General features: G+C 52.0%; 1 protein-coding gene across 1 annotated transcript; it reads left to right on the forward strand.

Annotated features, from left to right (window-relative positions):
• Positions 1-308: 308 nt before the first annotated feature.
• Positions 309-4,954, forward strand: LOC104621747 (torsin-1A-interacting protein 2-like). Its single transcript, XM_010288302.1, is given in 6 exon segments — positions 309-342; positions 2,045-2,347; positions 2,495-2,815; positions 3,226-3,342; positions 3,345-3,389; positions 4,188-4,954. Coding segments are annotated over 6 exon segments (1,587 nt in total).
• The last annotated feature ends 6,736 nt before the right edge of the window (positions 4,955-11,690 follow it).

The raw sequence follows: 11,690 nt of genomic DNA on the forward strand, positions 1-11,690 counted from the left end.
AAGCAAAACGGCTAATAGCCCTTGGGCTGAAGGTTCGCGGTTATCGGTGGCATCCACCCAATTTGACACCACCTTTGTCACCGTGGAGGGAGGACTCTCCTTCTGCACCATCAATCACCGCTCCTGTGTTTCTGCTTATCAGGTTTGTGGGCGTTTGGTTGCAAGTCCCAAGACCGAGACGGATGGCGTCCGCGACGGGGGAAGGACTTGGGCAGCCACTCGAACAGAGGAGGGATACGTCTCCTTATGACCGAAGGAGAAAGTGAAACAAAGCGGTGCAGAAGCCAGAGCTCCAAGGGAGAAAGAAAATGGAAGAGAATCCAGGTGTGGCTCTCTCTGGAGGTAAGTGAATCCTAGGCTTACTCCATCTGCTCGGAAAATCCCTTTGCAAGAAGATTTCAACAGTGGTATGGGAAACCTAAGCAAAATAACAATAAAAAATAATAAAAAAAAGGCCACACCTCTTTTCCAGGCCAAGAAAAGAAAGTTGCTATCTTCTTCTGAAGGGTGAAAGATTAACAAGTTACTTTCAGTTTTGGATTCCCATCTGCAACAGGTTCAGACTCTGGGTCCAGGGTGGCAGCACAAGGAAGGCTAAAGATGGAGCTCCAGACTGGGAGAGCTTTCTTCCCCGTGTCCCAGTGCTTCCCATCTACAGATGCTTAAATAATAAGCCGGTTTTCCACCACCTATGGATGGGAAAACTCTGGAGGAGGCAGGGCAAGGAGTACTGTTTGTGCCCAGCTTGAGTAGCAGGATACCTCCAGGTTCCTCATATCTCAGTTTCTACCGTGTACTTGCATTCTCGGAGTGCCTTCTTATGACTAGTACGTGTGAGTATTTCAGCGATACCGTGATGCTATCACCGGCTCAGGTCCGCCCTAGGCGGTCAGAAGTGTTCCCGTAACAATCAGCAACAAGGAATGTAAAAATCACGCTCCAAATGACAGCATGTTCTGACATGTGACAAGTGCAGCTTTTTCTCCGCTCTCAAATCAGTAGGGAGTTCCTTGCCATTTTTATCAGAGTCTTTATTCTGATTTTATCATAATAATTTCTATGTCGTTGTAGTACTTGATCATTCATAAGCAATTTTTCACAAATAGCGCCTGAAATTTGAGCTGCACCGTTTGGTTTTGTGAGGTTCAGAGTATCTTGCAAACGCTGATGTTCGGCCTCAGAATTTCTCTATTGAGTTATGCTCCAGTGTTTGCTTTTAATTATACGTTACCACAGCTGTTTGGGAGAGCAGCTCCAGAACAGGAGCAGGGAAGGAGCACAAGCAGAGCTAACATTTACGTTCAGACAGTTGCTTGAAGTGCGTAACTGTTCTGGCCAGTCCTCAACAGCCTTAGAGACGCTTCAAATCCATCGCCTTAATTTACCAGCCTAAGAAAACTCACTATCTGTGGAATAGTGAATCACTTAAAGGAAAGAATTGCCTGCCCACCCCACATAGGACAGCGTGGGACATAGGCTGGGATTGAGTTAACTTTCCTCGTAGCAGCTTGTACAGTGCTGTGTTTCGGATTTGTGGGGTTTTTTTAAAAAAAAAGCGTTGATAACACAGCAGTGTTTTGGCTGTTGTGGAACAGTGCTTGGCACAGCGTCACGGCTTTCTCTTTTTCCCCTCTCTCCCCCTGCCAAGCAGATCATCTGGGGTGGGCACAAGATTGGGCAAGGACCCAAGGTGGGACATCACGCTCAGCAGCAAAACCCGCGGTCCAGGAAGAAAGGGAGAGAGGGTTGGCTTCCAAGGTGGCCATCGCTCAGAGGCTGGCCTGGCATCGGTCTGTTTGTGGGAGGTGGTGAGCGACTGCCTTTGCATCGCTTGTGATTCCCCCCCTTCCTTCACCTGTTCAGCTGTCTTCATCCTGAGCCACGAGTTTTCTCACTTTTGGCCACGCCGTTCTCTTCCCCCACCTCGCTGCGGGTAGATGTTTCTGAAATGCGAGAACTGGGAGTTTTACAGAGTGGTGGTAAAGCACTGGGTATTCTTGACTCCTGTACGGCCAGCTGAGCTTGTGAACTCTGATCCCAACAGCTGGGCCAGCCCAAGAGGAGGTGGAGAGCACAGCAGAGCATCCTGTGCACCAAGAGCCCACCCCAGAAACACTTGGGCACCAAGTGGCAAGCAGGCGGCCTGAGACCCCCTGCACACCAGAGGAGGACTCTTTGGTGTGTAAACCCCCAACCGCTGACGGAGGAGAGACGACGCTGTTGGATTCAGCTGACCCCACAGTAGAGGAGAAGGTTCCTCAGGAAACGGAAGTATCACGGGTAGAATCTGGGAATACCAGAGATGGTGTCTCAGAAAGACCCCAGGAAGACGACGACTTGGATGAAGGTGAGTCTCTCCCCGTCTGTGTGTACAGCATTTCCAAAATGCTGACAACCTGGGCCTTTGCTTAGAGGAGGCAGAGCAGGAGAAAGGGTTGTTGGTTCTTGTGCAGAATGAGACTAAGCGTAGGTCTGCAAATTTTATGCCCTACAGCCAGGCTGGCCCACCATAAAACGGCCAGCCAAGGAGATGGCCCTGTCCACCAGGAAGCAGGGGAGGACCAGGAGACCAGCAAGCAGTGTGGAAGCTCTTACACAGCTGAGGAAGGTGCTTCATCAAGAAGCAAGTCACTGAGCTCTGACAGTAAAATAACACTTTGGGACATGACTGCCACAGAAGATGTCACCAAGGGCCTCTTGGCAGAGAAGAGCACCACTGCCCCTCTCCAAGATCAGGAGCCAGAAGAGCACATAGAGCAAGAAACACAGGAGAGAGGATCCCAAAGCACATTAAGGAACAGACATGGGACCAAAGGTGAGCTGGTGGCTGCACACTGCTGCTCTTCCACCGTGCACGTGCCTACGCTTTCCATAGGCATTAGAAAAATGGTTGTAGTGAGCTCTCTAGTGCCTGTCGTCAGTTTTCTGGAGTCGAGGAGGAAAGAAGATACAAGAAATTAACGGGTTTCTCTCTTTCTCTCTCCTTTGGCTGCTGTCCTGCTTTGAAAGGCACGGGACCACGCTGCACTCCACACCATCTTTCTCCTTCCCCTGCCCCAAAAGCAGGGGTGGCCAAGACTCAAAGCAGTATTAACCCAGAGCAATATTCACTTCTAACTCTTGCCCTCAGCTGTGAGCTCCTGGCAGCTCTCATGCTTTTCTTACTACAGCCCGACTTACCTCTTCCCTCAACACTGAGCGGCACGTTTCTTTCTCTTACTGTAGGGCACACAGCCCCAAAGCCAGAGGCTCCGTCCTGCTTGCAGAACATCACCACACGGAACACAGACCAGGAGAAGGCCAAAGAGTCCTTCTTGCTGAAAGGTGAGGAAAAGCAGCTTCCCTGTGCATTACCCATTGTCCAGAAGGCACTGATCCTCCAGGAACGAGTAATGAAGCATTCTTCTTCTCTCAGGACCTTTCACAGCCTTTTCTGAGGGTTTGAGGGAAAAACCAGCCCCTAGAGTAGCAGCCTTCCCTCCAGCTCTCCAGCCTCAAACACAGGAACGTCATCTGCAGCATGCCAGGAGTACCCTGGCATGTCCTGGGAGGTCTGAGGCTCCTACGCGGATGCTCCCCCTTCCCAAACCCCCTCTGTGCTGTGGGTCCCAAGTAGGAACCGTGATGCTGATCCACATCACGTATTTCTCCTGGTAGAAAGAGACTCGGCTTTGCCATGGAGAGGAACGCAAGCAGTTGTGTCTGTACCTCGCTGTCCTCCTTTTCTGGGCAGAAGCATGGTAGCCTTTGTTCACCCAGCATAGCTGGGAGGAAGGCAGTGAGTAGGACACCTTAGCTGGGTCAGATGCCTCCGTGTGTGGAGGCAGGTGCTCCGAATGACCTTAAAGCAAACAGAGTGGAGGGAAGAGAAGAAAGCTTGTGGGCAGCTGCAGTTTCCTCAGGAGATCTTGCACTGCGACAACAAAGCTGTAGCCTTGCCTCCACCTCTGGAGCTGTAGCCCTCACTGGCTGATGTGTAGGAGCATGGGTCTCACAACACGGGGCAAGCAGCCTCTTCACCATCCCTGGGCCCTCAGGGAGAGTGCCAACCCAAACCGCTTTCGGGGCGTAGTGGGGAAGGCCTGGGAGGGGAAAAAGAGCCCTTGTAGCTACTTCCCAGCATAGCAGTGCAGGTCACTTGGGACTGACTTCTGTTCCCTGTCTCGGGTCTCTCCCCTGTTGAACAGGGCTTGTCATCGTGAGCCTCGTATTGCTCGGCTTCTGCATATTCAGCTTCGGCAACCCGACCGCCGAGTCCCAGCAGACCCCCAGGAACCCCATGGTGGAGGCCTTTCTGTCCCAGTTCAACCAGCTGCAGGACAGGTTTCCGGGGCAGAGTCCCCAGCTGTGGCTTCGTGGGCGGAAGCTCCTGCAGAAGCACCTCAATGCATCCCACCACACGCAGCCGGCCATCGTCATCTTCACGGCCGCCCGTAAGGGTGAGCGGACCTTGCGATGCCTTAGCAGCCATGTGGCTGATGCTTACTCGGCTGCCCTGCATGCCAGCACGGTCCAGATCGATGGCACGGATAAATCCAGGCTCCAGAGCGACGAGGCCAAGCTGGAGGTGGACTCAGAGCTGAGCTCAGCTTTCCAGGCTGGGGGCCGTGCTGCGGTGATACACCGCTTCGAGTTGCTGCCGGCGGGGGCCACCCTCATCTTCTACAAATATTGCGACCATGAAAGCGCTGCTTTCAAGGATGTGGCCCTGCTGCTGACCGTGCTGCTGGAGGAGGAGACGCTGGAGACCCACATCAGCCTCCAGCAGGTGGAAGAGAGGGTCCGTGACTTCCTCTGGGCCAAGTTCACCAACACCAGGACCCCCAGCTCCTACGACCACATGGACTCCGACAAACTGAGTGGGCTGTGGAGCCGCATCTCCCACCTGGTGCTACCGATCCACCCGGTGCAGACCATCGAGAAGAAGGGCTGCCACGTCCACACCAAACCCTAGGAGCAAAGGCTGCCAGAGCTCCATGAGGGGCTGGAAAGATGGTCCTGGCTGACTCTGGTGCAGGCATAGGCTCAACGAGTGCTATTTCTCTTCAGTTTGTTTCCCTTACCTTCCTGGGAAGAGTTGGACAGGTACAAGTTGACCCAGGCCACTTGGCCATCTGAATGAGTCCTGGAGGTGATAGATCACACGCTTCCTTCTGGCAGAAGGGAAGAGCAGATATTTTAAACTACTAATTGCACAGGAGAACACCGCTATGTGGGGAGGCAGGAGGGACGACAGGACTTTGCAGACAGCATTTCTATCAGGAAATACGCAAATAACATACACAACTATTATGCCAGAAAAATACTTCAGTTCAGTAGCTCTTTCATTTCTCCCTGCTAATGTCGTGTACATCAGTCTCACAATGTACTTCACCTAGAAGACTTCTTTTCTCTTTGCAGAGACCCTCTGGAACACAGGAAGGCCAAATTCCCCAAAGCGTAACATTTTGAAGGCATGCTTCAAAAAGAAAACCAGATTGCAAGTCCAGGATTTGACCGGTCAGTCCTGATAAGAGTCCCACTTGCACAGACTGAATGACAACCAGCAAAGACCAGATCCTAAATATAGGATGTTCAAACCTGCAATTCAGAAATCCCCTAAACATCAGTTACAAGAAATGTCAGGTTGTCAGCACTTAAACACTGCGCTAAAGGAAGGGCATCCCATGAGGGGATCCTGCATGCCAGAGAATAAGCTCTGAAGACAGAGAGCAATGAAACAGAAACCACCCTACTGTCACTCTGATAGTGTGAAGCCTCAAGGGATTGCACGGGTGAAAGAACGAGTAATACAGTTTAACTTAATGCCACCTCTTTCCAAAAAAGTCCACTCAAGCCCTTTGCCACCACAAGGCTGTGACTATCTCTTTTGGGCTTATGCATCAGCTTTGGTCCTACATGACAGATGGTTCTTCACCCAGGTCTCTGATGGGTGAAGGAAGGGAGGAAGCCGTCTGCCTACCTCTCCCCAGCTAACTTTTATTGACGAATGTAGATGTTAACATTGATACCTATTTCAAACCACGTAGGGTAGCGCACCAGGTCCTTGCCCTCCAAATTTGCCTCCCTGCCAGGCAGCTGGTGCTCTGGCCCATGCTAAAGCAACAAGGAGCGTAGCTGGGATTAACCGGCAAAGACAAAACACAAAAAATCCTCAACGAAGTAGGTTCGTTTCTCATCGTGCCTCCTCTTCTGCATCCCTGGAAGAGAAATCCGAGTCCTGCAAACACTGTGGTGCCCCTGCAGAGTCTTTCTGCAGATGCTCTGGGGCAGAGCAGCCAACTCAGGGAACACCCGGGGGGTAGGTGCGGGTTACAGCATTTAATAATAACCCAAAAGTCAGCCCCAGGTGCCATGCCCTTGTGCCTACCGTGCCGCCTGCCGGAGAAGGAGCAGCTGTAGCAGAGCACGGCTTATTTCCACCTAAGCAGCACAGCCCGACGCAGTCAGGCGCTGCGTCCGAAGGAGACGCAAACCAAGAACACGACGGTGTTTTCACGAGCAGCGCACCTGAGTGCTCCCGACGGCAACGGGACGCTGGCGTTGGCTGCGTCTCCTGCCGGCGGGGCCTCGCCGACCTGCCCCGCCGCTGGCTCCGCTGAGGCACAGCCGTGCACCCGAAAACCGCAGCCTGCCTCTTCTTCCCTGCTGCTGCGTGCCTTGTCCTGTCTCAGGAGATTTGTGGCCGTCGACTTGGAGGAGGGGACGAAAAGAAGGAAGAAGAGGGGGTTATTTGTTCACGTTCTAACCGAAGAATAGATTTTTTGGTTGGTTGGGGACATGACGACAAGACCACGGGGGTCTTAACTGTGACAAACACTGGGCTAGATGTGAGAATTACCTGCTGGAGCCCAGCCTCAGCAGGGCAGCCCAGGGCATGGTTTTGTACGAGACGGAGCTTGCTTCCTCCCCTCCCTCCTTTTCATTGCTATACACTACTTTGGTAACTGAAAACACTGTTTCTGCTCTGCATGGTTCAGTATGGGCGTTGATGTAAGAACCGGCAAAGCGTTAATCATGTTATGTCGATATCTTGAGGGAAGTCTGTGTTTTAATATTCTCTCGCTCTCGGTTTTATGTACTGTGTCTGTAACGCATAGCCAAGGTGTGCAAGGGCAACTTCACGCTGCTTGGGCGCATCGCTGTAAGCATCATCCACCCGAGCTGTTCTAATCCAGAGATATTTTTATGACCTTTTAAAGACAAAATATCTGCTTGCTTCTGAAACAAGACTTCTATTTAAAAATAAATAATGAGATTGTGAAAGAAACCAGCAAAGTCTTCCAAGTGAGACCTGGAGTCTTACCGTATTCTGTTTTTTCTCTAGCTGTTTTCAGTTCATGAAGCAAAAGAGATCGTCATCGTGGACAATGTTTTATTTAGGCCAGGGCTGTAGTTGTGCAAACAAAGTGAATATTTGCTTTTTCTGGAAAAAAAACCCCAAACAACCATTTTCTCAGTTGCTTGGGACAAACATTCACAGCTTTTTCAACTAAGCACAAAACTAAAAACAAGCCTGCTAACCCAGACTGAAACATACTGAGGTTTGCATAATACTTAATGATAATAATTAAACTGAGACCCACTGACAACTGAAATAGCTTAGAAATACAGAAAGCAAATATTTCTCATTTCAGCACCCTTGATCAGATCAGTTCCACCCAATGTCACACCACCTCAGCACACACAAATTTTTTCATTTGTGGTGAATTATTTTGCCCAGTTCTGGCCTAAACAGAGAGAGGGCTGAAAAAAAGAGGATTTGCACTGTTAATTCTGGGTTTTCTTCAGTCTCTGTCCGGGGACTGGCAACTTAAATACTCATAACATTGGCATCTGTTTTCAAATAGACACTCGTTCCTGTGATCGATTGCCAGAAGACAACATCACTCAGCTCCTGTTGTCTGATGCGAGAGGATGAGATTTGGTCCTAGCCCAAAGATTCGGAGGAAAATCCAGAGTCACCAGGCGCAGTGGTTGCCAAAACCATGCTGCTTTTTTAGTCTTGCACGGGAATTCAAAAGCGAGTCCAAAGGGAGCAGCTGAACGAGCTCCGAGAGCATCTCCAGGCAGAAGGGTGCACCGGTGGTTTCCCCTAGATGATGCGCTCACCATGATCTGTGTTGGTAAACGGCATCATCATCCTCGCACCTGCTCCAAAACCCAGGTTGAACGGAGAGCGGGAATGGTGCCTGCCTTGCCAGGGCAGGCAAGTCCAGAGGCTGCTCAGCAGTGACTGCGCCTCTCTCTAAACTTTGGGACTAAATCTGCAGCCAGTTCGGAAAAAGGATCTTTAATATGTGCCAAGCACAAGGCCAACCTCCCCACCCGCCATGCCGAGCCGCAGCATTTCCACGCCAGCGCCTTCCCGGCGGGGCTGGCCCTGGGGTCACTCCGGGGGGGACAGCAGGACCCCCAGCAAGGACCTCCAGCTGGTTTCTCCCAGCTAGGGATTCAGGTTCCCTCCTTCTTCCCAGACCGTGAGTTAATTCAGCAATGTGCCCCGGCGTGTGCTTCCCCAGGGCATGGGTGCAGCACCCGCGGAGCCCCCGGCGAGGGAGACCACCGCAGAGGACGTGGGGCACAGCCGAGAGCGGATGCACCCGTGGCAGCTCCGGAGGAACTAAAGCTCTCTTCCCACCCGCTCTCTGTCGGCTCTGACAGCTCAGAGCAAGACCAGGATGGAGGCGGACGTGGTCCAGCACCATCGGAGGGAAATGAATTTATTCCTCCTGGGCACCTGCGCTACGGACAGCTCTTCCCGGCAGCTGTCCCCCCGCACCTGGTTCATAATCTCTCCGGGAGCGTCTCTTCCTGCACATACACACATTGTCCAAGCACGGCAAGGCCACGGGTTTGGCTGGAGCTTATCAGTTGCCTGCTGTTACGTCAATGCTAAAACTAAGTTCTTTTTCAATTCCTCATTTACAAAAAAACCCCAATAAATTTTGCTTATTCTACTTGGGCTATTAAACAATGCATCTCCTTCCCCAACTATCTTTCCCCCCCCTTTTTTTTTTTTGAGTCCCCTTCTCTGCAGCAGTAGTCCTGCAGGGAAGGATGTACTGCCATAGGTAGCTCAGCAACCCCAGAAATTACCTTGAAAATTACAGAGCAGCTCAGCTGAGGGGCAAAACCAGTTCTGGAAGGCCAGTCTGGAGTGCTCCACCACAAAATTAGCGCTGATTATATGTGTTATTTCCTCCCTTTGCATCTCCAGGGGAAGCAGCCATGCAACGAATTGCACAAAGGAGATTGGCCTCAGCTTGTGGGACGTGGATCGAAGAGCCTGCAACGAACAGACTCAAAGAATACAGCTTGCAAGTGTGTTCCCAGCACCGGAAAGGGGCAAAGCCGTCAGCAGACCTCCCGCTGGCCTCTCCCCTCTTTGGACTGGCTGTACAGTTATGTTCAGTCTTGAGGAGAGGGCTCTGCAGATCCCTCGCGAGGGCACTCGAGAGCTGAGGATCCTCTCGGAGCCAGAGCAGAGGCAGCAGCATGGTTCAACAGGAGGGATGGGAACAGCCTCCCCACACCATACCTCCTTTGAGCTCCGCTCCATCCTCTGCCCCAGCAGCCCATGGAGCACTCGAACATCTCTGGGAAGCAGTTTCAGGTCACGGAGATCTCCATGAAGGAGGAGACCTGGCCTCTTCCTGCAATTACAGCTTGAGCTGCATGAAGCCACTGTTGCCTCGATGTTAATGGAGCTGAACTCTTGGAGCTGCTCAGAGCAATAGAAAGAAGGACCAGCCATTTCGCTGGTCAGGGCTTGTATCTGCAGAGGGGAGCCTTGGACCACACAGGTTCCTTCTCACAGGGAGAGCCAAGTCCAGTTGTTGTTTCTGCTCCCGGGGCCAGAAGCATCTGTGCTGGGGCATCTGTGCTGGGGCAAGCACCAGGTAAAGCCAGCTGAGTTACTGGGACTGTTCGGCCAGAGGAATGGACTAAAAACGCAGTGCAACGTCCTCCAAGACCAGTATCAAAGACAGGCTCCCTGCAGCAGCTTGGTCAGTAGGAGGAGAACACACACACACAGAAATAAAGAGGTGTCCAAAGACCTTTCTGTTCCAGGCTCAATCTCTCACATGCATTTTTCTGAACTCTCAACGTCTATAATGATGATCCCAGGACTTTCCCCATGGGAAGATGTCTTCCACCCGTGACATCTGCAAGTGCGTTGTGAGCAGAATAAATCCCTCCAGGTCACATTAGAGGATGGTCTACTCCAGTCCTGCAGGACCTGCTGCAAGAGCAGCCACAAACACCGGTCCTCCTTTCCAGAGGCAATACGCTTTGATTGCCCTCCTGACTGTGTTTGGAAGCTTTTTGGAGAAACAGTTGGCTGATGAAACCCAAATCAATTAAACAAGAGGTTGAAATCCTAAGCAACTTCCAGAGGGCAAGGGATGGGTGCGAATCGTTCCTCCTAAGCAGCCCACGCGTCCCAACGTGGCTGGCACCCACAACGAAGTACTCTAGCTGGCCCCATTAGGCTGAAACTGCGTTGCTCTGCTCTTGGGTGCTAATAAAAGGGAGATCCTCAACCTCGCGAATCCTTTAAACATTCCCTGGTGGTAATACAGACCTACTTTCTGTTAACAGAGCACATGAAACTGGGAAGCAACTGGTGAAAAGCCCCTTGTAATGGTAGGGTTGAATGCAAAACCACAACGGGCTGCTGCACGCGCAGAGCTCAGCCTGCTCACACACGTAACACAGACCACAGCAGAACCAGTTGGCCCAGTTAGAAAGTGGCAACTTTACTTTATGGTCTAAATAAAGACAGCAGGGGGGAAAAAAAAAAAAAAACAAACAAATTAGGAGAGGTGGATTACAAACGATTACAAGACTGGAAGCTGTTTGTGGTGGCTGGTGATGGTTTTATTAGCAAGATTGTAATTGTATTAATCGGTTCAATAGGTCTATCAAACTTTCCATACACTGGTTACCTGGTTAGCTGGGGGGGGTGTCCTCAAGACTACGAGGGAACCTTTATCTCCCATAGCCTTGCTCCCACATGCACTGAGAGTATCCAGAATTTCCTCTGAATGTCAAGAAAACAACCGTACTGCTTAAACTCCAGATGTAAAATGGCAAGCAGCTTTTTAACATCGTCGTGCTGCCTTCCGCACCGCACTTGCATCCCCCCGTGAGCCGAAGAGGCTCAGGAGCCGTGCTTGCGGGACAAGAGCAGGACTAGCAAGAGAGGTGAGGCGAGAGCAGGCACAGAGGAGAGGGGGAGAGCATGGCGGGTCACCCGGATTTGCCCCGTCACGCTCCCTCAGCGCCTCGCACACAGGTCCCCCTCCCCAAATCTGCACCGAGCAGCACTCAACAGCCCGCCTCTGCCTCCCTGGGCTAGTTTTGGGGGGGCTGAGGAAGGTCAGAGGCACGGGAGCTCGTGCGAGAGCGGCACTGCCACCGACCCCCGGCTCAGCTGGAGCCAGCCGCCCCTTTTCTTCTCAGGCACAGCCTCTCCCCCACCTCCGTGGCTCTCCGGAGCTTTGCTCAGCCTTGCCTATCGGTGGGGCGGCAGCTGGCTCCAGAGGAACATCACAGAGGGCTGCAGCGGAGCAGGAGAGCCGGGAATTGACTCTGAAGCAGTTTTTTTCCCCTGCCTTCCTAGAAGGCAGCTCGTGGAGCAGCCACGTTATTTGTCGGCGCTCCTCAGCCTCGCTTTCTCTGGA

Source organism: Phaethon lepturus, unplaced genomic scaffold (assembly GCF_000687285.1).
Source record: "Phaethon lepturus isolate BGI_N335 unplaced genomic scaffold, ASM68728v1 scaffold38895, whole genome shotgun sequence".
In the NCBI taxonomy this organism is placed as follows: Eukaryota; Metazoa; Chordata; class Aves; order Phaethontiformes; family Phaethontidae; genus Phaethon; species Phaethon lepturus.